The 26,503-nt window shown below is 42.6% G+C and overlaps 2 protein-coding genes and 1 long non-coding RNA gene across 3 annotated transcripts; all 3 read right to left on the bottom strand.

Moving 5' to 3' along the window:
- Positions 1-4,782: 4,782 nt before the first annotated feature.
- On the bottom strand, positions 4,783-8,949 carry LOC146755623 (kinesin-like protein KIF20B). The gene is made up of 5 exons (XM_085525381.1): positions 8,709-8,949; positions 8,192-8,272; positions 7,337-7,463; positions 6,657-6,799; positions 4,783-5,642 (listed from the first exon to the last, which is right to left on the bottom strand). Exons 2-5 carry the CDS (start codon positions 8,228-8,230, stop codon positions 5,562-5,564), a joined length of 390 nt encoding a protein of 129 aa, XP_085381507.1. The 5' UTR covers positions 8,231-8,272; positions 8,709-8,949; the 3' UTR covers positions 4,783-5,561.
- Positions 8,950-11,008: 2,059 nt separating this feature from the next.
- On the bottom strand, positions 11,009-19,131 carry LOC146755622 (obscurin-like). Its single transcript, XM_085525341.1, has 7 exons — positions 18,940-19,131; positions 17,774-18,045; positions 16,854-17,079; positions 16,691-16,704; positions 15,190-15,456; positions 14,276-14,545; positions 11,009-11,013 (listed from the first exon to the last, which is right to left on the bottom strand). Exons 2-7 carry the CDS (start codon positions 17,889-17,891, stop codon positions 11,009-11,011), a joined length of 900 nt encoding a protein of 299 aa, XP_085381467.1. The 5' UTR covers positions 17,892-18,045; positions 18,940-19,131.
- Positions 19,132-19,674: 543 nt separating this feature from the next.
- LOC146755621 (uncharacterized) lies at positions 19,675-22,482 on the bottom strand. The gene is made up of 3 exons (XR_014937945.1): positions 22,411-22,482; positions 21,540-21,694; positions 19,675-19,844 (listed from the first exon to the last, which is right to left on the bottom strand). It is a non-coding gene; the product is annotated as an uncharacterized LOC146755621 (long non-coding RNA).
- Between the last annotated feature and the right edge of the window lie 4,021 nt (positions 22,483-26,503).

The following is a 26,503-nucleotide window of genomic DNA, read 5'->3' as shown; positions in this document are numbered from 1 at the left end:
GCAAGGAAAAGCAGCCCTGAAAGAGAAAAGCATTACAGAATTGGAAAAGGAGCCCTGCAAGGGGGAAAGGAGCCCTGCAAGGGGGAAAGGAGCCCTGCAAGGGGAAAAGGAGCCCTGCAAGGGGAAAAGAGCAAGGAAAAGCAGCCCTGAAAGAGAAAAGCATTACAGAATTGGAAAAGGAGCCCTGTGTAGAGAGTGTTTTTTACAGCTAGCTGAGAAGTGTCGTAAACACGGTGCAGTTAATCAAGCAGCCATGCCACCTGCAAGGACAGTGAGATCAACAGGATGCCCTGGGATGGTGAGAAACTAACCATGGTTTTGTGAACTTGGCAAGGGAGTAACTTTCAGGATGATAACAACAAGCTGCAAAGATACTCGGGGATGGTATGTAATTGGGAACCAATGAAGAGCTCCACTTTTGCAATATGTATGAGCTAATTATCCGTATTATAAAGGTACACGCAGCCAAGGAATAAACGAGAATAGCTGATCATATGTCAATGACAGGTGTGGTCGTCTGCTTTTCTCCCGCCATTCTGCAACAATTGGTGACCCCCGACGTGGCCTACCAGGAAGGATCGCAGCAGCGAAGGTGTTCGGATTCTTAAGCAGCGGGGATAGCATACACCAGGAAAAGAAGGTGCAGGTGCTCTACATGACCTTATAGAAGGGCCTAGCTGATACGGGCCGACGACGTCCTTTAAGGCTGCAACAGCGCGCTGACAAATAGGTATGGGAAGGCAAGTGGTTTATGAATTATTTTCTTGCTTTTTTAAAAAAAGGTGTCAGGTATTTTCTTGTTTTTTGAAAAGAAAGCGTCAGGTTAAGGGGACAGACTTGCAAAAGGAACTCCCCGAGTTATTAGCGTATGGGTATGCTAAATGGTTATTTCAGAATCCGCATTTAGTGCATGATCTTTTTGAGTGGCGTAAATTTGGAAATGCAATTTTTCAGGGAATATTAGATGGGGATAAAACAGCTAAAAAATGCGGGAAGTGGTGGCGTATGGTTTATAATGATTTGTTGCTACATCAGGCAGAAAAGAAAGCGGCAGAGCAAGCTAGTGCTGTGCAGGGGAGGAATAAGAATTATAATGAGTGGTTGGATTGCCCGGTGCCCCCTGCTGTGTCCACTGTACAGTTGCCGCTGGCCGCCGAGCTGGTGGCTGCGGAGCCGAGTGCCCCGTCTCCGTCTCCCGGCACGTCTGTATCAGACGAGCCGCCTGCATCGACCATGGCGCTACAGCCGGCCCCCTCAACCCCCCTTTGCAATGAGCCGCTCCCTGGGGCACGGAGTGCCCTGGTGGAGGCCGTCGCGCAGGAGTGGGAGGGGGCTTGGGCTGCGCTGGCGCGGGCTTGTTTAGAGGCGGGAGACGGTGAGGCGTTGGAAGCGGTGCAACAGATGGTGCTGCCGGGGGGGTATTCGCCTAATGTTGCAGGCGGGACAAAGGCTACTATCAGTGCTTTAGATTGGAAGTTGTTGTCACAATTGCAGTCTACGGTCAGTCAGTTTGGAGTAAAAAGTGAGCCAGCGAGACAGATACTGGATTATACCTGGAGTACTCAGGTTTTGTTGCCATCTGATTGTCGTTTGATTTTTTCGCAGCACCAACAACTGCTATTTAATGCTTATTGGGAAGAGATGTGCCAACAGAGTGCTGCAATACTTAGGCAGCCCGGAGATCCCTTGTATAATGTCGCCGTTGAAGAACTTTTAGGGGTGGGTCCTTTCATCCGGACGGAGGCCCAGGCTTTATTAGGACCAGTTAAATGTAGGGAGTCAATGTATCTGGCCAGGCAGGCTATGGATAAGATCAAGGCACCAGGTGGGCTGCCGTCTTATATGGGAATCCAGCAGGGAAGAAATGAGGATTTTGGAGCGTTTCTAGATAAGGTAGCTGGAGCCATAGAGAAGGCTGGAGTACCAGAGTACATGAGGGAAATAATGCTAAAACATTGTGCACTTCAGAATTGTAATGCTACAGCTCGTGGCATTCTAAGTACTTTGAGGAGTAACTGGACAATAGAGGAGGCGTTAGACAGATTATCGAGTGTGCCCACAGGGGCTCAGGCTTTCATAGTTGAGGCTATTAAAGAGCTAGGGGCAGGATTAAAGGCACAGGCTGAGGCTTCTCAGAATCAAGTGTCAGCAGCTCTTGCACCCTTACAAGCATCTGTGGTAACCAGTGCAGGCCCAAGCACCTCTTTTAAATGTTTCCGGTGCGGCACTAAGGGACATTTGCGACGGAATTGCCAAGCTGTCGGTGTGTGGTGCCAGAACTGCCGCTCGGACAACCACACCACCGTCACCTGCCGTCACCGGTCAAGAAACCTCCAGCCCAGCGCACGAAAGAACAGCGGCCGCGCTCCGACACAACCAGCCATTCCCAGCCAGCGGCCGCCTGCCGCCCCCCCCACGTCGCTCACCGCGTTGTCGGTCTCTACGGCCCCCCCGCCCTTCAGTCCGCCTACGTCGCTCGTCGCGCCCCCGCCCTCTGCTCCGCCCACGTCGTTCTCTGCGCCTCGCCATGCCACCCCCCCCTCGTCGTGCACGGCTGCGTCTGTGCAGCCCATGTGTAACGTAGTTAAAGACACGGACGGACCGAAACCAGAGGATCATTGTGATCCCGGTCCAGTAGATCCAGAAAGAGAATCGGACGCATTTCCTCCTGATGATACTTTGAAGGGAGCAGGAATGACAAATTTCCCTACAGCGTACTGTGATGTCTTAGAGCAGTGCAGAAAAGAAACTATATTAAGGGGTGATGCTGACACGTTGCAAACCTTTCCTAATCAGGTCCCCCATTTGGAATCCCTGCTTTGTGAGGCAGTGAAGGAGCTAAGGGAGTCAGTGAGAACATACGGAGTTCAGTCAGCCTTTACATACAATCTTTTGGTTGCAAACAGTGACAGTTACTCTATGACCCCTCATGATTGGAAAACTGTGTTAAGAATGATCCTCTCTCTTATGCAATACACCATGTTTATGACTGAATACCAGCTACATAATTTGACTGATATCTTTTTGCCTCAAATTGGGACAAATCCATGTGGCACAACACCTCTTCAACTGTGTCAGACAGATGTCACTCACGTTCCTGAATTTGGCTGTCTAAAATATGCACATGTAATAATAGATACTAATTTTTCTTACGTATTTACCACAGCACATACAGGTGAACACAGTCATGACACCCGTAAACACTGGTTATCTGCTTATGCTGCTATGGGAATCCCACATACTACAAAAACAGATAATGGGCCTGCGTATACCTCTAAGGCCACTCAAACTTTCCTCCAAGAAGGGGGTGTTAAACATACTACGGCCATTGCTCATTCTCCCACTGGACAAGCTATCACTGATCACATTTATCAAACATTGAAATCCATTCTTATTATTATTAAACAAAAAAGGGGGAATATGGGAGACACGCTACAAGAAATATTATGCAAGGTTTTGCTTGTTTTGCTTGTGCTGAATTTTTTGAAAATATTATGTAAGGTTTTGCTTGTTTTGTTTGTGCTGAATTTTTTGAATCGTGATCATAGAGATACAGCTTATGTGGATTGTCATTTTGAGGCTTCCCCAGTGCTAAAGGAACAGCCTATGGTTAATGTTTGGAATATGGCCACAGGACTTTGGGGCTGTCCCCTACCACTGACAACTTGGGGTCATGAATATGCTCGTATTTCCACAGGGACTGGCCCTATGTGGGTTCCAGCATGATATCTTCGGTCTCATCTGAAGTCAGAAAATAGCATCCAGCCTTCATAGTAATTGTAATTGTGTGTTTCTTACTTAGTGATATTGCTTTGTAACTTGCTGTGTTATAGATAATATTAGTAATAGTTTGACATAGTGTGTGATTTTCTGTTTTACCAATGCAGTCTCAAGATTTAGAGTTTAAGGCATTAGCTAGGATGTTGTGTGCTTCTTCTATTTTAGTAATAGATCAGATGTGTATTAAACAGGATTTGATCTAATCAATGCTAGAATCTACAGGAATAGCTCTTTTAATGTTTTAGTACTGTTTGGTTATGATATTATTAGCCTATTAATTAGCTTTTCTTAATTTGCAAAGACAAAACCTGGAAAGGAATCCCAGGCAAAGAGATGACCCTGTATCATAGAATAGATACCTCTCTTACATCTAACTAACTGGGATTTTTGAAATATAACCATGCATCATTTTAGACAAAAGTGCACGCTAATAGAACTAAATTTGATAGTTTATTCTGTTTTCCAAGCAGGTGTTCCACTTGGGCTCTATATCACGCACTGGCCATGCGGATATGGTGTACAACTGGAAGAAATCCTTCAGACCCTGAATGCAGGAGAGAATCTGTGATGGGTGAGAGAGGAAATGTGCACCTTGAAGCAGGGGACGCCCTGCTGGCACTACCTGTCGCATCCTCCACCAACATGGCTTGCTGTTTCTCAAGGGTCAATAAGTAATAATGCCCCTAGTGATACTCTAGTACGTTTGACCTCTAAAATTGGTTCTATTTGACATGTTACTTCATAAAATTGCACGATCATTAATCAATTATTAGCCCAGATAACTCAGTCGGTAGAGCATGGTTATGAGCATCTTAAAAGCATTTATTGCACAAATTTTAGTGGTCATTAAAATCAATATATCAGAGTATATGAAAATTGAAGACTTTTCCTGATCAGTTACAGATTAACACAATTGGACCCTCATGGATTTATTTTCAGTTTACAGAAACTTAGGTTGCAGTACAAACATGTTTGTTCTTTTTAGTGGGTTTAACAGTAATGTTGTTATGTTGTATTTGACTTGTCTCTTTTTTCACTTTTAGAGTATTGTCAATCGAGGCCTTGATTGAGTTATAATAGTTATGTTATTAATTTAAGTAGTGTTGCTATTCTATAGGCAGTATTGTAAGAAGAATTCTATGGAGCGTCCGTCATGGATCCAGATGAGAAGTTCACAGAACAGCAGCTACGAAGCAGGATAAAACTACATGAGAACTGATTGAACAAATGAACTGAACTGCTTGTTAAATATGATTAATCGGTCGTTAAATCAAACCCCTTTTCAGCCTAAAAGAAAACGGGGGAAATGTAGAGAGTGTTTTTTACAGCTAGTTAGCTGAGAAGGGTCGTAAACATGGTGCAGCTAAGCAAGCAGCCATAACACCTGCAAGGACAGCAAGAACAACAGGATGCCCTGGGATGGTGAGAAACTAGCCATGGTTCTGGGAACTCAGCAAGGGAGTAGCTTTCAGTTGATAACAACAAGCTGTTAAGATACTCGGGGATAGTATGTAATTGGGAACCAATGATGAGCTCCACTTTTGGAATATGTATGAGCTAATTATCCGTATTATAAAGGTACACGCAGCCAAGGAATAAACGAGAATAGCTGATCATATGTCAATGACAGGTGTGGTCGTCTGCTTTTCTCCCGCCGTTCTGCAACAAACATCTATATACAAATTTAAGAACACAAAGGAGTAACTGTTACTGTTTATTAACAACCAGTTTTAATAATACGATAAAAGTATGTCCTGAGAAAGGGGAACAAACATGCTTCTTCAAGGTTTTTTAGCTGTTCTGGATCTCAGCCGTCGCTTGATGATCAGATGATCACTTTCCTTCTTTTGTTCCTCAGATTCCTGAAGAAAACATTTCAAAAGTTACTCATCTTTTCACACAAGACTGACAAGCTCTTCTTGACCCACGCAAACATATTTCTTCCCCTAAATGGATTTCAGAATGGCATTTGCTTATTATATTTTATTCAGAAAACTATGGGATACCGAGATCATTTTAATGCAGCTTAATCACAAGGAACAAATATGGAGAATGTACAAAATCCTGTTTATCTTAAAAAAGCACACACATCTGAGGAAAGCCTGAAGGCAGCTTTCATTTTGAAATACTTGTTTTCAAAAGAGTATTATAATACTTGTTTTGTGAAACATGAAGCGTTCAGAAAACATTTTTAGCCTCAATCCCTGTAGCTATGACTTGCCCAGAATTTCAGTTCTCGGTTCAGTTCCATGTTCTCAGAACTACAGTGAGAAAAGAAATTCTCATCTTCTTCATCCTCTAACAAAAAAAAAAAAAAACATTTTGGTTTCTGCCCCTATCATTCGTCAAATCATCAAAAAATTCAGAGGGATATTACAGTATGGGCAAATGATCACTATGCTGAACAGAAAAAGGACTCTAATATAATTAAAAGATGCAGTTCCAACAGAGCAAGAATGTTCTTAGCACAATAGCTGCCGACAGAGTCATGAAACTGGCACATCAGATCCTTTGCAAGTTGGCTTAGACAGGAGATCATAGTTTAAGCATACCTAAAAAGCTGTCTAAGTTGTGCTCTAGAAAAGCGTGTAGTAGAAAAATCCCACTCCGACACACTGAAATTATCTATGACTCCAAATTAGAAGACATCTCCGTGATTGCTACATCACCTACTTAGTAAACTGTAAGCCAGCCAAACACAGAGATCTTTGAGGACAAAATAAAACAGAACAGCAGGAAGACCAACAAGAATGACTTGGTAGAATAAAGAAATACCTCAGTACTTTCAACCTCCCCCTGCAAATAGATGAAACCTCCAGTCTGTTTGGACTCCTTAGTAGTTTATTTTAAGCCAAGACTACAGTATAATCGCTTACCGAAGAAGCAGGTATATTTAGAGGGCCAGAAACGACAGTGGAATACAGCTTCCTTTTGGATCGTTTTGGCTTGGTCTCTCCTTCTTCGAGACTTTCAGGTTCGTTTGATTTAGGAGAACTTACTGCTGACATCAGCTTCTTGGCTAGAAGAAATTTGTTTTGATACGTAAACCAATCAACTTACTGGTTTTGTGAGTCTTTAAATCAATGAATGCAAAAAAAGCTTTGTAACAAACTTGGTTTATAAATGACACGTAAAATTTAAGTGAAAATACTCAGAAATTGTATGTGTTCATCGAGGTTCTTTATTGCTTCTATAGCTGAAACTGTTTATAGGTTCAGGTACGGCAGCTTAAAGCACGCATTAAAATGGAGTATGAAAGACAATCATGGCTCAGAAGTCGCTGGAAGTCAGAAACTTCAGCAGGAGTTAAACAACAGGCCTAACTTTGGTGCTGACAGAAGCACAAGACAGAACCAACTTTCTCTGTATACTTGTAGGTTTTCACAAATGTAATAATGAATCTCTGAAGAGACGAATAAATGCATTTACTTCATAAATCAAAGGACAACTTAACATGGCAGACAAGTCTAAGAACACATACATTAATAGCCTACAGCAGAAACAAGCCATTCTACAATTTCTAGAAAACATGGAATAAAACTTATTCTACACCAACCTTTAGAGTGTATAATAGAAGTAGAGCTTTGAATAAAATCTCCAACTTTTTGCAGTGTTTCATCCTTCTTTTTAGTCAGTCTTGAAGCATGTACTCGCTTTCTCAGGAAGTAGTCTTTTCCGGATTTCTGTTCAACAGAGATGTGAACATGTGAAACAAGAGCATTGTTTAAACTTCATTTTAGTTCAACGTTATTTTAAGTTGACATTTTGAGCTTTACTACTGACACCTCTGTTCATTATGCTGATGATACCACAACGGCAAGTAATGTAGACAATTTTATACCCTTTAGGGAGTTGTCAAAATCTCAGCTATTTCAAGGCATACGTTTCTTAAAGTTTCTTAATAAGGCAGTAGTTTCTTTAAAAGTAGCTCCCAAGCTGTGGAGTTGTTTCTTACATAAGCTGTTCTAATTACATAAAATAAACAAACATACAAAACAGAAGACAACAAATGGGAAAAATCTACTACTCATACTCTGACCATGCCAAGGATACTGCTATCACATGTGAACATCTGTTTTTAATAACTGCCATGCATATTAATGATATGAACCTTAGTTTAATACAAGGGCTTCACTTACAAAAGCACACGATAATACACTAAAGCTTCTCTTCCCAACTATTCAGTGTGCAATATCCTTCCCTCCAAATCATTACACAGTACAGCCATTACACACTCTGGGGACAGACTGACTTGCCCTTTGGTTAGCTTATGGAATTTAATAGGAAGAGCTCATAAGCATGTAAGATTCCCATTCAGGTATACACATAAGGATAAGACACTGCTTCTTTCGTGTGACCACACAATTACAGGAAGTCCCAAGCTAGCTTCAAAACTAGAACAAAAACCAACCATTTTCTCGTTACTTGCAGAGGGTGAATTAAAAGCCATGACAGATTTTGTATTTTTCGTGTTCTCACTTTTCACAAAATCCTGGGAAAATAAGACAAGTTTCAGCCATGATTCTTTTGGAAAGAACAATTGATGTCACAAAAGTGAACACTTTAAACACTTTTGCTAATAGTAGGGAAGTATTTGCTAGTGGTAACTATTCCACTGTAAATCAAATAATAAATAAGCATTCAATTATAAAAACAGGACATTAAGATATCAGTATTAGACATCTCATGATGTCTAAAAAGCTGATTTATGTCTACAGGTTTCAAAGAAAATACACAATGGAGTTAAGAGAAATTAAAAAACCATGGAATTGCTGAACCTGAATATACACAAGGAACAAACTATCACTTATCTACAGGCTATGGTTCCAAAGGTAGAACATCTCCTCTAATTCCTACTCAAACTGGTTATTTCTCTTTTAGATTAATGAACTATTTCTGTCTTCTACCTTTCACATCGCATAACTCACCTTTGTTCTTCTGCATCAGCTCTTCTTCAGTTTTAAGTAGTTTGGTGTTTTTCTCTGTTAGCTCTTCTTTGGTCTCCATCAGTTCAAAGTTAGTTTTCTCCAGCTGCTTTTCAAACCAGCCAATATCTTCCTTCGGGTCCTCCAGGGATACAATGGAACTATGTGCTGCCTCAGCTTGCTCTTTAATATCCATGACATCATAATGCACAGAATCAAGAATGCCCTCAGGATCAACACAGGTGTCAGGCACTATGCTATGTTCTCCACCCTGAAACGTAATTTATAATCAGTTAAAACTGGTGAATAGCTGACTACATAATAGCTGTTATTTCTACAGATAGTCTGGATAGCCACTATGAAGACAGCCATACAAGAAGTTTTTAATTTCAGCTTCAAAACCCACCTCACAAATTCACACACAACATGACAGTGATTCGTATGGGGGGAAGATAAGTGGCATTCTAGTAACAGCTAATATATTTTATAGTATTTGATGACCACACTCCCCCTTTTCTTTTTTTTTTTTTGTTTTTTTAAATATTACCCCAGATTGATCTCCTTCAAATTTAACGTACAAGTTCGGACTCCCCTTTTCTTTGTATACAGCGTAAATTTTCATTTTGTGTTGCAGAAACAAGGAAAACGCCCAAATTCCCAAAGCTTTCTGAAACTGTTCTTAAGGCTCAGCAACTATTCCTGCTAGATGAAGAATAGATGTATCTTGCTCATCATACAGCAACACAGCATGCACTTCTTTGTAAACAGCCTTGTGTTTCTATAAGATGTGCCCATAACATTTAAATAGTAAAAAGGAAAATATTTAAGGAAAAAAAAAAAGGAAAATATTTAATAAAAAAAATATACCAGGGTGTCATGGTTTAATAATTTTGTAATTTTGCTATCAGTATCACTCCTGTTAAGGAGCTATCTTAGGTTTGCGATTCTGCACCTGTGAGCTTGACCTTGAAAGTCCAGGCGGACTGCCAATACTCCGGTTTATTTTATAAACACTGCTGAGCTTTGGTTTTTTTTTTTCACTTTTTTTCCCTCTCTATTGAAAAAAAAAAAAATAAATAAATGTTCCCTCTACTAAGTGTGCTTTATAAGGTACTGCATTTCATTAGTTCCTCTTTTACGATGCTCCAAACATATTGGACCATGTTTAAGCTAGCCTATTTTTCCTATGAAGTTATAGGAATGTATAATAGATTGAAAGCATGGTTAGCAACACTTATTTGGTATTTGCATGCAGCTCCAGAGGGAGCAACTAATGCAACCAATAGTATGGATATGGTGGTTTTTGAGCGTGCTTTTCCTTTTTTCTTTGCATCTTTTAAGCAGTCTTCGACTGACCAATTGTCCCAGTGGACCACACTGTCAATCGTATTAATCTCCCTCAATTTGCTGTTGGTTATTGTAGTGATCTCACTCGGTATCTGGATTTATAACATCAGGAGGAAGTCTTCCTTAGAGTCAGAGAATACTGAGTGGCAGGGAGTGTGGAGAAACTTTGGAGAGACTTTTAGAGGACAGACATCTTTAGTGTCATGGAGCTTTACTCCTGAACACTTAAAGAATCCTGAGAGTTTGACTGCATATTTGAGACAGGAATGTTGTGGCTCAGGCAGATCTAAGGAGGCACAAATGACTTGGGGCCTAGCTAATGCTTATCGGGCCTTATTCAATACCATTCCTGAGAGGGAAGATTTTGAGGTTGAGAGAGAGAGTCTCAGGGCTGAGAATGAGAGTATCCAATCCAAACTCGACACTCTCCAGTCCGAGCATAACGTCCTCCGGTTCGGGTACAACACTCTTCAGTCCAACTACGACAGCCTCCAGACTGAGTTTGGTGCTGTCCAGAAATATAAAGCCTTGGTGGACATTGGTGCACAATGCACCCTAATGCCCTCAAGTCACCAAGGGACACAACCAATATATATCCATGGAGTAACTGGGGGTTTACAAGAACTATGACTATGTTGGAGGCCGAAATAAGCCTCACTGGTAAAAACTGGCAAAAACAACCTATTGTGACTGGTCCAGAGGCTCCATGTATACTGGGAATCGATTACCTTAGGATGGGATATTTTAAGGATCCCAAGGGGTATCGATGGGCCTTTGGGATAGCTGCTGTTAACACAAACGGTGTTAAGCAGATGTCAGCTTTACCTGGTCTGTCAGATGATCCTTCTGCTGTGGGGTTGCTCCAGGTAAAAGACCAAGAGGTACCAATTGCCACCAGAGTGGTTCACAGACGGCAGTACCGCACCAACAGGGACTCATTGCTCCCCACTCACAAGCTAATCTGCCAATTAGAGAATCAGAGAGTGATTAGCAAAACTCACTCGCCTTTTAACAGCCCCATATGGCCAGTGCATAAAGCCAGTGAAGAATGGAGGCTGACGGTGGATTACCGTGGCCTAAATGAAATCACACCTCCATTGAGTTCTGCTGTACCAGACATGCTAGAACTCCAGTATGAACTGGAGTCAAAAGAAGCTAGGTGGTATGCCACCATTGACATTGCTAATGCCTTCTTTTCCATCCCATTGGCTGCAAAATGAAGGCCACAGTTTACTTTTTCCTGTAGAGCTGTTCAGTATACCTGGAACCGTTTAACTCAAGGGTAGAAGCACAGCCCAACAATTTGCCATGGGTTGATCCAAGCTGTCTTGGAACAGGGTAATGCTCCCGAACACTTGCAGTATATTGATGATATTGTCGTGTGGGGCCATACAGCAGCAGAGATTTTCAAGAAAAGAAAACAGATAATCCAAATTCTTTTGCAAGCTGGTTTTGCCATTAAGCGCAGCAAGGTGAAGGGGTCTGCCCAGGAAATCCAGTTCTTAGGTGTAAAATGGCAAGATGGGCATCGACACATCCCAGCAGATGTGATTGAAAAAATCACTGCTATGTCTCCTCCCACCAACAAGACAGAGACCCAATCTTTTCTGGGAGTAGTGGGCTTTTGGAGAATGCATGTCCCAAACTACAGCCACATAGTGAGCCCCCTCTATCAGGTAACACGGAAGAAGAATAATTTCTCGTGGGGTCCTGAGCAGCAGCAGGCTTTTGAGCAGAGAAAACAAGAGATAGCCCGTGCCGTGGCCTTGGGGCCAGTACGGACAGGACAGGATGTAAAGAACATCCTCTACACTGCTGCTGGAGAGAAAGGTCCCACTTGGAGTTTGTGGCAAAGAGCTTTAGGAGAAACCCAAGGCCAACCCCCGGGACTTTGGAGTCGAGCATATAAAGAGTCTGAGGAGTGCTACACTCCAACTGAGAAGGAGATCTTAGCTGTGTACGAGGGGGTTCAGGCTGCTTCTGAAGTAGTTGGGACAGAGGTTCAGCTCCTTCTAGCACCTCGCTTGCCTGTGGCCCCCCTGTCACGGACACAGGTAGATTTTTGTTTAAACCGTGACAACTACCCAGAATGCAGCATCAGGGAATTTTTGCCTAGAACTCTGGAGGACTATTTGTAACTCAGAAAGGTCAGAGATAGAAAGTTCACACTGATTTCTGGGTCACCAGCCTCACCGTACATCAGCATTTTTGGTTTTTAAATGATACATAAAGTTCTCAATGGCACTGCTCTAGTCGGTAGTTCTTTTTCTTTCCGTGCAGCTTGCTCTGTTCATGGCTTGTGAACCACTATTCAGGCCAGACAGCTGCAGCCCCAAAGACCTGCCATAAATGTACAAATTCTACCAGGATAATGTCTTGGTAGTGGAGAAACAGGATGCGCAGTCATATGGCTCTCACACATATCTTGTACAACCAGCTTGGCTCTGGACCGGGCATCACCAATGTCACAGGTGTACACGTCACTGTCACTTTTCTCCAGATTTTTTATGCACAGCTGCAGGTCTTGTCCTTTCTGTGCCCTCTTGTATTTCCTGCCAGGCCTGAGCTCAGCAATGCCTTTCCTCCATATGACGAAGGATGCGGCTTTCTCGCTCTGACATGTAAAAAGTGCACTTCCACTTTCTTCAATTTTCACATCTGAAAGTTCCTTGATAAAGTAATTAGGTTTTTCTGGAAGGAAAAAAAAAAGGATGAGGGTGTAGGACAAAGGGATTTGTTACCCCAACAAGTCCCAAGCATACAGAGGTGTCCTGAATCTCCTTTGCCCTCATTTCAGAATATCACATAGAGATGCAAAGAGTCTAAGAAGACCACAGAGTCCACCCATTTACATAGGTTTGATAATTCCAGTAGATATCTGGAAAGTTCAATACCATTATACATGCGCTGGTAGGATCTCATCTGATAAACTGCATATAGTTTTGATTACACATATTCAATATAGACTAATTCAGATTGCCATCTTTTCCTGGCTCACTAACACCCAAGATCATAGAATCATAGAATGATCACAGAATCATAGAGTGGCCTGAGTAGAAAAGGACCTCAAAGATCATCTAGTTTCAAACCCCCTCCAAGGGGTCACCAACCACCAGACCAGGCTGCCCAGATCCACATCACACTGGAGAATCATTCAGTTTCCAGATTATTTTAAGGAAAAGATTTTAATCCATCATATTTTCTGAAAACTAAGAATTGATCCTGCTCAAGGAAACAGAAGAGAAAAACATCACCCACAGGCTGCAGATATTTACCTCGACTTCTCTACATGCCATCCCCAGTGTGCTTTTCAACTCACCTTGCACAGTGACCCTGGCTTTTGTTATGGAGTCCTCTGTCTCACAGGGGTACTCCCCACTGTCCTTGGCAGTAGAGTCATGGATAATCAGAATGGCCCCAGTTCCCTCCTGCTGCAAGTCGTACTTCTGGCTTTTTCTGATTGCTTTGCCATCCTTGCACCACCTGATGTTCAAATCCGGTTTTGACAGCTCACAGCTCAGGCTGATGTCCTGCCCTGCTGCTGCTGTCTTATCCTCCAGCTGTTTTGAAACCTCAGTAGGTTTTCCTGGAAGAAAACATTGCTTTTTGAGTAACATACACTTAGGGTAGGAGGCCTCTCTCAAAATACATGCATCTACCTGCTGGAGATAAGTTAGAGAGGCACTTGCAACAGACGCCATCCTACAGCCAGCAGTAATCTGCAAAGTACAGACAATAGAATTCCAGGCAGCATTTATTCTCTCTTAAATCTACCCAATTGAGGATGATGAACCATGTCTGAAAACTGCCTCTTTCTTCTCTCCACTCATCACACTGGGAGCCTCGGATGATGCTCTCAGATGCACATGTTCTAGATAGGAATTTGTTGTACAGCTAGATGATGTGAAGGCCATCCCTTCAGCTTATACTTAGAGGATATTTGCTCCCACAGTTCCCTCAACAGATCATTCCTGACTTACTGTTAATGGAACAAGCTGTAGTGAGATGACCATTGCCAACACTACCCCAGTGCTTTGGGTAGTTCTCACATTTGTGTAAAATGTTTCCTCCTTTTACTTATTTTTAAGAGAAATTCTCAGTGCTTTGAGGTTCAAGTAGAAGGTTGCTATTCACTTTAACCATATTATGAGTTAGCTCTCACGACAATCTTATCAGAAGACAGTTGAAGGAATCAGACCCCAGAATCTCTCCCATCTCATTACCTTTCACAGACAGAGAGGCTTTGGAGGTTAGACCACGGGCAGTAAAAACGACTTCCCCAGCGTCAGTAGGAGTCACACTTTTGATAATGAGAGTATATTTCCGACCCACGTTAGAAGCTTTAAATCGCCCACCACTTTCCACTCTGCTTCCATTCAGTGTCCAGTTGAACTCATCAATGCTTTCATGGGACGGAATGCATTCAAAAGTACAATCTTCTCCCTCCTGGATTTCAGTGTTTTTCAGCCGTTTGGTAATGCCACTATTCAGCTCTGGAAGGTAAGAGATAGGTTAGAATGAGGTTTATATGGAGAAAAGGCATTTGTGACTGACATGAGTAGCAGTACTGGTGTTTTAACTCAGGATTTGCAGAACATGGCTGTGTTCCTTACTGATGTATTCTCTAAGACATTCTCCACTCAGAATTACCAGAAAGCTATAAAAAAAAAGAGACGTGAATCTCTTGGCTTTGCTCTGGAAGAACTACAATTAGAGCAGCTCAGTCCATGGAGCAGAATGAAGATTCAATGAGCTACAGAGGGAACAACCTAACAGAGAGGACAACTCTAGGATGCTGCGTGAGAAAAAGGGTTTTGCCCATGACAAGAAATTAACTGTTTCTATTAGCTCATTTGTTACCATCCTACCCCTACTGGTGTTCAAACGATTTCTCCATTTTAGGGATGTTTAGAAAGGAAATATTTCCAGGACATTCTTGATGTGTTTAGTGATTTTCATGGCAAAATGCGATACATTTACATCAAAAGCAATGGGAATTTTCCAGACATCACTGTGCTAAATTGCAGTAATACACTTCTATTGTAGAAACTATTAAGGCTCGTGGGGGAATAGGTGTAAGACATAGTGACCACACTGAATGTGCTTTCAGCACTCCTTTACTTTCCACAGTACTTACCCTGAATGCCGACCTTTGATTTGGCAACATCACTGCCAATATCACAGGTATAGAAACCTGCATCTGACTTCTCGAGGTCATGGATAAGGGGACATAGGGTCTTCCCAGACTGTACCAGCTCATACTTGTTGCCAGAAGTGAGCACAACACCGTCCTTTTTCCACACTGGTTTGACCTTCTCTTTAGAGACTTCGCATTCCAATTTAATCACACCCCGCTCCTCACCAAAAACATCATCCAAGGACTTCATGAAGACAGCAGGCTTCTCTGCAATTAAAAAGGCAAAACAGATCAATGTGATACAGAAGTTGAGACATTTCCAGTTGCTTTCAGATTTTTAAAGAGGGATAAATAAATCTTTACCAGCACTGACGACACCAATATAGAACCTAAAGCGGTTTCATGTGTGTTGACTGAATGCACTTTATGGAATTCTGAACTAATCAGTAGGAGAATACAGGGAACAGGAGGGACAGCCTGCATTGCCTTGGATGGGACTGATATCATATGAAGTAATTGGGATGCGGCTCTTCTAAAGCTGGAGAGCTGGCATTGCCCTCACATGGAGCAGAGCTCATACAGCAGGCCACAGGATTAAGAGGATAAGCTGCTGAACATATTTGATTTTCCTGTTTTATTGACTCCTTTTATCTATCTTCTATTTCACACATCAGATGTTTATACTGAGGAAAAAACTTCCACCAAATGCAAAAGAAAGGAGAAAGAGGAAATCCTTCAAACTCTGAGCGCATAGAGTAAAAGAGCTTAATTGCTGGGGAGAGCAGATTAGAATCACAGTACCCTTAGAATTGGAAGAGACCCTTAAAGGCCATCTAGCCCAGCTCCCCTGCAATAAAAAGGGACATTCACAGCTAGATCAGGTTGCTCACAGCCTGGTCACTAGTCATCCCAGAGGCAAAACACACATTGAATGATCTCTCCTTCAGTCATAAATCCTTGGAGACAACAGCATTGACACTGCATGTTACTGAAGCAGTAAAAGAAACTGCTCTTGTAACTCTCCTTGTGCTAAATAAAATGATGATAAAAAGCAATGGAATGCTTTGGCAGGACACCAAAACCATCCTCCTTCCTTGATATCTGCTGCAATGGAACCTTCCACTGGAAGAAAGCCTCTGATGACTTGTCACCCCAGAGAGGTGAGCTTTAGAAGCAGGACTGCTGCACAATAGAATGAACTGGAGCTCCTTAGCATCTCTTACATCCAGGAGGGCTGTGATCAGACCCACCTATCACCTTCAGGTGCGCTTTCTGACACCTTGTCTGACTTCACTGTCACTGTGCCAGCATCCTCAGGCTTAACCTGCTTCATTGTCAGTGTGCAGCAATTGCCAACATTCTTGATGTCATTGTAATTGTTGGTGTAAAGGAGGTTGCCATTCAGGAACCATTCCACATCCTCGTCATCACGGGACAGCTCACAGGAGAAGACAGCAGAGCTCTCTTCTTCAATTTCCACATCCTGCAGGTGCTTCGATACTTCTATATTGCGGGCTGTGGGGAAACAAGGTGAACTGTTACCACTGTTACTATAAATCATACTGGGATGTGGTAGAATGGTTGGACTAGATGATCTTTGTGTAATCTTCTCAGTGAACATTATACATTTATAAAGTTAGCAGGAGAGAACGGCAGAAATCAACCTCAAGAAGAGAAATCTGAGGTGAAATAGGTTCAGCTTCAGAATCTTGAGCTCTGCTGAATGCTTATCCCTCTTGATCTTGTACTTCTCAGAGGGCTTGATGAGTGTGTGGCCCTTGAACCATTTCACAACCTTTGGAGAAGGCCTGAAGTCACAGGACAGGATGACAGAATGACGTTCCAAAGCTGTCTTGTCCTTCAACTTCCTGGTGATTTGTATATGGTAATCTGCAAAGCAGGGGTGGAAGAGAAGAAAGGATGAGGACAATTGGAAGAAGAGGATAGTCTCTTGCGTGTATTCCATTCCAATTAATGTCATGTTCACAATGGTTCTTTGAACAACTCTAAAGATAAAACAAACGATTGTCTATAGGGAATGCCACTGACTACATTTCTAAAAGTAATACTGTATGTTATCTACCAAATGCAAGGTCCAGCTCTTGTTCTGTGCTTATTAAATTGCTCCCAATTGTTGAGGCTTTTATTCAAATAAGAGTGAGTTGAAAATATAACAAGTACTTTAGGGTGTGAATGGAGACTCTTACGCTGGGGACAACAGCAGATAAAAAGCCTGCAAGTTTCTTTCAGATGAAATCAATGACAAACTGCATCAAATTTAGGTGCTACCAAACTCAAACTTGTCTACTTCAGAAATACAATTAATTTCACCTGATTTGACTTCTTTGCTATAGCCAAGGACAAAACCTCAGCTCTGTAGATCTGAATAGTAAGCACATCACAACTATTCAAACAGATCTTTTACTGAGATGCAGCTGTCTCATTTAGTGTCCAACGACTTTGAACTGGAAATGGAGCAGACCCTCCAGACACACACACAATATTTCAAAGACCCCAGAGAAGGAAGGCTGTACGTTAATTAATTCTTCATCTTCATGATGTAAACCAAGCCAGGATATGTTACCTCTGACAAGCAGATTGGCTGTGGGTTTTGATTTGCCAATTGAGAACTGAATGGTGCTTGTCATATCAGTGGTGGTTTTCAGTATGGTCAGCTGGTGGATGGTGCCTTCTTGCTGCATAATCAAGTATCTGCCAGCCTGTTAGACTTCCCCACGTAGGAATACCACTTGGGAGGTTTCACAGAAGGAATGGATATCTCGCATTCAAATTTGGCTTCTTCAGGCTCAGTCACATAGTCATCACACAGCTCCTTTACTAGATTAATGGATTGCTCTTTAAGAAGGATGGAACAAGAGAAAGCAGAGATTTAGAAGGAATGTAAAAAACCCTTACATTATCACCCCACTTACGTCAGCATTACTGCACATGAACACTACACCTATCAGCTCAGAATGCCTTGAAACATCATTAAAAAATAATAGAAAGAAAAGAATGTTGTTAAGAAGTCAGACAATAAGATTGACAATCTGAAAAGAGCCCAGATCTTCTGATTCCCAGTCCAACATCTAAATCAAACCATGACCTTCCCATCCCAATATCAAACTCCTCGCATTACGAAATGGAAAAGAGGTTCAATGAAACACGGACATTGATAATTACTTTGGTTAAATACAGCAACTTAGCTCTGAACAACAAGTTTTCTCCTAGTAAAGGTCTCTGTAGCTCAAATGTAATGACTCAGGAGAAATTCATTTTCCAGGAAGTTCTTGCCCTTATAATGGTAACAGTGGCAAAGCTGGGGACTGAACTCTTGAGTAGTATGCTAACTCAAATGTCTCCCTTTTCTTTATCACACTTAACATCATATATATACTTTAACATTGTATATATTAAAAAAAAAAACAAAAACCCTGTGTTCTTTTCAAACAGCAAGAGAAAATGAAGAAAAAGTCAAGCTATGTTTTTTATCCCTCAACGTTCAAACACAAATCTGAAGTCGAAAGGTAGAAAATAAACCTCCTAAGAAAATAATCTGTTTTACTTAGCAAAAGTAAATTCCAAAAGACAAGCTGGATATTTTGTGGGCAGAAAGGTAGGTAGGTAGGAGTTTGCATTTCTGTGAAAGGTCCTAGTGGTGTTTAACTTCCTTGACATTAAAGCAAAGGATGTTAGCTCGTTTATAACATAAGATAATTTAATCAAAATCGTCATCAGAAGCATAATTACCTTTAACTGTAAGATGGGCAGAAGATTCACGAGATTCTGCCTTTTCTGCTACAGATTTGATTTCTGCTGCATCCTTGACTTGGACACGTGTGTAAGTCAGCGAGTAGCTCTTTCCTGAAGCAGAGAACCACAGAGTCACTAAGGCTGGAAAAGACCACTAAGGTCATCTAGTCCAACCGCCAGCTCATCCCTACCAAACTGTGCTCTTGAGAGCAAACCCACAACTACACTTCGCTTCCTTGAGCAAAGAGCTCTGAGGCACATGGCCAGGCTGAGCATCATCCATCTGGTTTCACAGCATCACTGCCTGTTCTCTCATGTCAGTGAAACCACCCATTCCCCCACGTCCACATCCCCACCAAAGTGTAATCTAAACATGACTTCTACAAGGACTGACCAAATGTGGCCGTCGTCACCTTCAAAGTACCTGATACAGAAGGATCACACTCACTGTCAGACAAAACCTCTTTGGAGAGGTGAACTGACTGCCCTGTTCACCCCCACTTTGGAAATAACTGCACTCATTTCCTACCTGCTCCTGGCAGTGTGGGATGGTGGGATAGCATCACACTTCCCACACTAAGCATCCCACCATGTCACTTGTTCCACCTAAACCTCAGTCCCAAAACAAAAGGGGAACTCCCTTCTGAACCCTCTTCATTTCAGATGTCTTATATGCTTGATCTCCAACCCACCCCCCACTCAGGAGAAAGATCCCCCTCTTACACCCTACCATCTTGCCGCATTCTGATGTTGTCATCAGCCTTCAGCTTGTTGTCATCTTTGTACCACTGGGTCTGAACCTCATTGTGTGAAATCTCACAGACAAAAGATGCACTCCCATATTCATTCACTTCCACATCTTCCAGTGCTTTAACAATCTTGATATCTCCAGCTGTGAAACACTAGAAATATATTTGTCAGGGTATTTCCAGAACTGAGTGCAGCATCTTTTCCTTACACATATTCGCATAGAAAATAAGTAGGATTATGTTTTATTCTAAGCCATCATCCATTCCTGAGTCATTTCTCTCTTCAACACAGTCAATGCATTATTGCCCTTGAACTTAAAGATAGACTTACTAGCTACAATGGAGCTCCCTGCAAACAGTTTTCACGGAATCTCATTTATTCTAAAACCTTTCAAGCAAAATTAAGGGTAGAAAAACAATAGAACTGACTGAATCTTTAAGGTCATTTAGTTCCAGTCCCCCTGCTATAGGCAGGGACATCTCCCTCCACACCAACTCTTCTCCTCAGGGTCAAGGCTTCTCTCAAATCATTCTCCTCTAAGCCTGTGCCTGTGCTTGGGATTGCCCTGACCCAGGTGCAGGGCCTTGTACTTGGCCACACTCAAGTTCATGAGGCTGCCAAGGGCCCATCTCTCCAGCCTGTCCGGGTCCCTCTGGGTAGCATCCCTTCCCTCTAGCACATCAACAGCACCGCTCAGCTTGGTGTCATCTGCAAACTTGCTGAGGCTGCATTTTATTCCACTGTCCATGTTGCCTACAAAAATATTAAATAACACTGGTCCCAACACCACCCTCCACCTGGACACTGAGCTATTGACTGCAGCTCTCTAAGTCTGACCATCCAGACAGTTCCCTATCCTGCAACTGGTCCATCCATCAAAACCATTATTCTCCAGTTTGGTGACCAGGATGTCATGCAGGACGGGATCAAATGCTCTGCACAGGTCCATGTAGATGATGTCAGTTGCTCTCCCATTATCCACTGATGCTGTTACTCCATCATGAAAGGCCACCAAGTTTGTCAGGCATGGCTTGAATTTGTGGAAGCCATATTGGTTACCACCAATCTCCTCATCTTCATTTTTCAAACTATGCCAAGGAGAACTAGACAGAACTCTACAATGTCGTGTCACTACAAACCTGTCTGAACCATTGGCTTCTCTGCATGCTCATCACTAGTCTCTCCTTACCTTGTGTGCCCACAATGTATGGGGAATGTCAGCCACAAATCTTACCTAGGGGACATCTTTGCTTCAAAGTCCCTTGAACATCACACAATCCCTTTTAACTCTCCAGGTCTGCATTTATTTATGTCAGAATCAGACCATATTTCTGTGCTGCTATTTCCCTTTCCTTCTGAAGGGCCTGGATACAACTTAGATTAACCTCAGGAGCAGAGTTCCTGTATAAAACAGCCAGTACTGAAACAGCAACCCAACCTGGTTGCAGACTGAGAGAGAAAATGAGAGTTCACCAAAGTCATGGGACAGGACAGATGTTCATGTTCATGCTAACACTGAACTCAAGTGGCCACATGAGGACAGCAGCTAGTAGGAAATCAGAAAAAAAGCATCCTTTCAGACGTCCCTTGGGAAGATGGAATCTACCAGGGCACAGCAGACCTGTGTGTTTAGTAACCATTCTGATGCTTCAGAGCCCGCCGATGAGCTACAAACTGGGGCTTAACCAATGCAACACATGGAGGGAAAATATGTCTTGAGCATAAAGAAGAAAGAGAAAGGTATCCAAAAGGACTAACCAAGAAGTGCCCAAACAGCCCATGAAGCATTTCTTCCTGTGGTGCAAAATACCACAATAGGATTTATTTGCTCTTTCAGTTAAACATACCATGAACCTTTAGGGTAGCTGATGTCTTCTCTTAGGCTGCTTGGCACGTGTATGTTCCCTGATCTTCAAATTCACACTAGTGAATAATAAGACTTCCCTTATTTCCCTGGGAAGTAATGCCCACTTCTTTTACTTTGATGGAGCTCCTTCCCATCCTAGAAAGGAAAATATCAAGTCAGATCTCCATGAGTCCTTCCATCTCTGCACTGAGCAAAGGGAGCTTTCAGATCTATGCTTAATTCACCCACTCCCCTAGAATTAATGGAACTGTGCTTACTGGAACATATGCTGAAGCTTAAGCACAGTGCAGTGTTTTCAACATGTAGGAATGGCTATAGAACTTGCATAAATTCTGGCTGACCTATGACAGCTTAAAGCACTGCGGAGGACTGTTAACAAGCCCGTTTGGACATCACCTTGAATAAATGACGTTATCCTCAAGTAAGGGAAGGAACATCTAAGCACCGGGGAGGCACACAAAGTGCCAGAGCAAATTCTCACACTGTCAGGTGCAAAGAAAACTCAGATTTCACCCTAAAACCCAGTTCACAACAAGGCTACAAAATCCTGGCTGAGAATTTCTGTGTTAGAGTTGAAGCTCAAGACTGTGCTCCAACCAACAATATTTTGTGCAGCAAGACCTCAGGAGTTCACAATAAACCCAATACAAACTTCAATTTAAACTTGATAAATGAACTCAGGACATAATAACAAAGAGTGCTGATCTGGGCAAGTAAAAGAGCACAAAGAAAAGAGAGCAATGCAAAAGCTATCAAGCAAAATCTCAGACTCGCATCCCTTGGAAGTGAAATTAAAGGCTCTCATTCATTTCCAGAGAAGTCAGAAAGGAAAATACCATTACATGCCATACCTTGAACCACTTGACGTCCACCTTGGGCCTGCACAGCTCACACTCAAATGTGACCTTGTCCTTCTGAGTGACGCTAACGTCTGCCAATGGTTTGCTGATTTTCACAGGCAATTCTGAGAAGGAGAAAGAAGGATGTGGATTTAGTTGGGAATGAGGTCTCTAGGAGCATCTGGCATAAGGAATAATGAAAGGCAGTGCCTACTCTCCATGCGTACTAGAACTTGTAATTAACAACAAAAAAACCTATTGTTTTGAGCACATTATCATTACTTGTGCTAGGGACAATAACGTTCCAACAATCCTCTTGATATCTGAGGGATACTCTGGTGGCAATGGCCCAGTGTATAACATTCTTTGCAGCTGGAAGGAAAGCTGGTTCTGCTGTTCAAGTAATCTGGGACAGGAGCAGATAATGACACCTTGCACCAACCAATACCTGTCACAGTGAGCCTCCCCGATGAATTGATGCCTTCTGCTTTAAAGGAAATGAGTCCTGCATCTTCAAGGGTCACAAATGTCATGGTTTTGTAATTTTGTAATTTTGCTATCAGTATTCCACATCATAACATCATGTCAAGTATGGATACTTCTGTTGAATGTGCAGTCCACAGAAGAAGACTACATATCCCAGAGAACAACGGGAGTAACAATAAGTCACGGGACCAGGACGCTGTATAATCTCGTTCCCAGGCTGAAGTGCCCTCCTTCTTCTCTCGAACTTCTCGGAGAGTGGGAAGCGTTCCAGCCGTGTCGCCTAGAGTTCACAGTAGGCCTCTCGGTTTTCGGGGACTCTCTCTCTCTCTCTGTTTCGTTCGATTTGTTAGCCTTAATTATATTATATTGTGTTATCTTGTATTTCGATATCATATTTAGTAAAATAAGTTTTTTCTCCTTAGATTGTCGCTGTTTTATCCCACTCCCCTTTTCCCCCTCCGTTCCGGGCCCCGGGGGGGGGGGCCGTGGGGTGGCTTCCCCTGTCACGGGCATAGGTAAATCTAAGTAACCGTGAAAGTGTCAGGGAATGTTTCTTCCCCTGGACACCCATCGTGATATTTGGTGCAGGCTTCAGCCGCACGCCGTCCTTCTGCCAAGTCCCTTCCACATCCTCATGGGACACCTCCACCGAAAAGGTGACAGTTCCCTTCTCAGGGAATTCCAGGGACTGCAGATCTTTCACCAGCTTCATCTGCCACACTGAAAGACAACGGGGAGAGGTTGGAGATCTCACACCAGCAGCTGAGAAATAGAATCATCAAAGGAATCAGAGAAAGGTTTAGGTTGGAAGGGACCTTTGAGATCACCCAGTTCCAAACCCCCTGCTCTAGGCAGGGATGCTTCCCTCTACACCAGATTGCACAAAGCCCCATCCAGCCTGGCCTTGAATGCTTGAATAGCATCAGGACTTCCAAAACAAGTTACTTCCCTCTTCCTCTCCCAGGTACAGTATCTGCTAATTAAGCAACAGCCTTTGCAAAGAAGAAAACTTGTTCATAACCAGGTCCATGGGTGCTCTTAAATGGATCTTTCCAGATGGAAAAAACATTTCAGGTGGCCTTGTAGAATTTACCTCTTTTTGTGTTGCACACAAGACTGAAAAAAAAATTACTTTTGCAAAGTTCTTCTTGTCATAAGGAAACAAACATTTGGGGAATGGCAGAACCAGGTAAAGTTTACCATCACATCAAGAAATTTGAAATTTCACTCTCATGTTCTTGGTGTGGTTTCTGCAATAATTATTTGGACTAATTAAGCTTTTCCCTGATGAAAGCCTAGAAGTATATCACAAGAAGGACCAACTTACCCATGACCTTTTATTTGTCTTACTCAAGCATCTCCTCCTGACCAAAACTGACAATAAAATATTCAGCCAGACTACAGGTTTGAACAGCTGAGTTGTTTCTAGGATCTCCTGTAATCTTAAGCATGGAACACACACTTGTCTTTTGACTAAGTGTCTTTTAGAGTGCAGTAAACAACAGGTTTTCACATGGCTATTCCTCATTTACCTTGCTCTGAACTATTTCTCAAACCATGCGGGATCGATCCAGGGAGAAGGGGAGGAGAGGGGAAGGGAAAGGGGAAGTCAGGTCCTCTAAAATCAGGCTTCTTAGCCTAAAGCTCAACAGCAAATAGCAGTCCACTTCCCCACATTGCTAGACTCCGAGCATTTAAAGAACATCAGCTGACCTCATTATGAGCTCTAACATAGCCAAAGGAATTAATATACTCAAATATTCTCTTGAGTGATGAGAAATAAGGAGCATAACTTCAGACTTCTGCTGTTCAACTCTCACTTCTATCATCAACCAGGGTAAGAGTTCAATGCTGTTTTAGATGGAGGACTCATATTTTAAATAATTTATCTCATTAAGGCTTGGTTTCCCTACTACAATTAGCTAAATTCCAGTTTGGATCATGCTTCACCTTGGATCACTTAGGGCTTCAGCCACTTATTGGAACTAACTCAGTTTCTCTACAGAGAAGCTGTTTTCTATAGCAACAATAAGCTGTGTAAGTACAGTGAGGGTGGGCTGGGGTTGGACTCAGCTATCTCAGTGGTCTTTTCCAGCCTTGGGTGCAACTTGTAAGAGGGAATGAAGCAGCAAACTGCACAGCACTGAGCTGCATTCTTCCGACACGTGCTATCAATGAACTGCTGTATTTCCCTATCTTCTCTGGTGCTATTCATCTAACCTAACTGAAACAGTAAGCCTGAACCTAGATATAAATCAGGATCATAGTCAGCTGTGGTTGCTTATGTATTCAGAAAGACAGTCTAGAGGGTAATGCAGTGCATCTAGAAATTCAAGTAGAAGTACCTTAGTCAAAAATATTCCACATCCAGATTTTCACCTCGCTACCACTACATTAAAAATGAGAATCCAATTTGTGGTGTGGGTCACTGATGTGTTTCCAGGGGGAATTGTGGCTGTTCTGTGCCCACAGGGTAGAAGACAGCCAGTCTTCCTCTAAGCCACATAAACAGCTGCTTAGTGCTCCCAAAGCGAATGCTCACCAGTTGTTTCCAACTTGAAGGTCATCTTCTGGCCAGCAGCCTCGCAGATGTATTCTCCAGCATCTTTCTTCTCCAGCTGCTCCACAACCAGACGCCGTGTTTTGCCCACAGATTCCAGTTTGAACTTTCTGGAGGAGGCAAGCAGTCTTCCATCCTTGTACCATTTTACTTCGGTTGGATCCTGTGCTACTTCACAGCTGAGGGAGGCACTTGCTGCCAGGGCAGCACTCACCTCTTTCTGCACCTTCTCCTGGTTTATAAACACAGGTTTTGGCTCTGAGGGAAGAAAAGAAAAAGTATTGACTGAGGGACTGAAATGAGACCATCTTGCAGGTTTTATGTACAGGTTGGAACAGGTTTAGGTTACCACTTGTGCCCAAACTAATAGCCTTCACTAGAGAATATCAGCTCTTCTGTTGAAACAAAGTGTCAAATCTAGGCAAGAAAGAACCTGGGAACTGAAGGAATCAAGAGGGTCCTTGAACACCAGTCCCATGGTTGCAAGTCACTATGCAAACATATTGAACCCAAAAGAACATCTGTCCTGCAGGCAACCAAAACCTGAGTTCCTTTTGCTTAAGACCCACTGTGAAACATCAAAACACATACACATGCGATAGTCAAACCACTGGCTGCCTTTTCATGACCCAGAACAGTACTCCTGGCTTCCTGAACAGACTCCTCATGGCCTCTACCACTACCACAACTGTGACTGTCAAAGGCACAAAGGAAATATGCTCACCAACGCAGTCCTTTCTTCTTTGTGTGTGATTTGCAGATATCTATCTTACTTTGAGCTCTGGGAATAGTCAGCTCTACCAGGTCTCTTACTGTGAGTAGCAGACTCACCTATCCAGATGCAGCCTCCAACATAAAGGCATAGTAAAAAGGCAGTGTACTACTAGGAGAAGTTCCTGCTTCTCCTGCCACGAAAGGCTGCACGTAGAACATGCACTCCAGCCTCACTGCACATACTTATCTTAGTCAAATGTTTCGGTGAACAAGAATTACTGCTTGGGATCTCAGGCACAGGAGAGATTTGAATACTATCTTGAATATTGCTTCCATTGTACATAT

This window comes from Coturnix japonica, chromosome 31 (genome assembly GCF_054131305.1).
Source record: "Coturnix japonica strain WE chromosome 31, WE-NBRP24, whole genome shotgun sequence".
In the NCBI taxonomy this organism is placed as follows: domain Eukaryota; kingdom Metazoa; phylum Chordata; class Aves; order Galliformes; family Phasianidae; genus Coturnix; species Coturnix japonica.
Note: the sequence above shows the minus strand (reverse complement) of the source record. Positions and strands in the feature narration are given on the sequence as shown.

What these genes read in the sequence shown, in the direction of transcription:
- LOC146755622 (XM_085525341.1), bottom strand. Translation starts at nt 17,891, where the DNA reads ATGCAGCAAGAAGGCACCATCCACCAGCTGACCATACTGAAAACCACC. An exon ending in AGCCAATCTGCTTGTCAGAG is followed by an intron (nt 17,080 to 17,773) that starts GTAACATATCCT and finishes CCTGCTTTGCAG; the next exon opens with ATTACCATATACAAATCACC. An exon ending in ATCAAAGGTCGGCATTCAGG is followed by an intron (nt 14,546 to 15,189) that starts GTAAGTACTGTG and finishes CTTACCTTCCAG; the next exon opens with AGCTGAATAGTGGCATTACC.
- LOC146755623 (XM_085525381.1), bottom strand. Translation starts at nt 8,230, where the DNA reads ATGGCTTTTAATTCACCCTCTGCAAGTAACGAGAAAATG. An exon ending in CTGCAAGTAACGAGAAAATG is followed by an intron (nt 7,464 to 8,191) that starts GTTGGTTTTTGT and finishes TCTGTTGAACAG; the next exon opens with AAATCCGGAAAAGACTACTT. An exon ending in TAAATATACCTGCTTCTTCG is followed by an intron (nt 5,643 to 6,656) that starts GTAAGCGATTAT and finishes TGTTTTCTTCAG; the next exon opens with GAATCTGAGGAACAAAAGAA.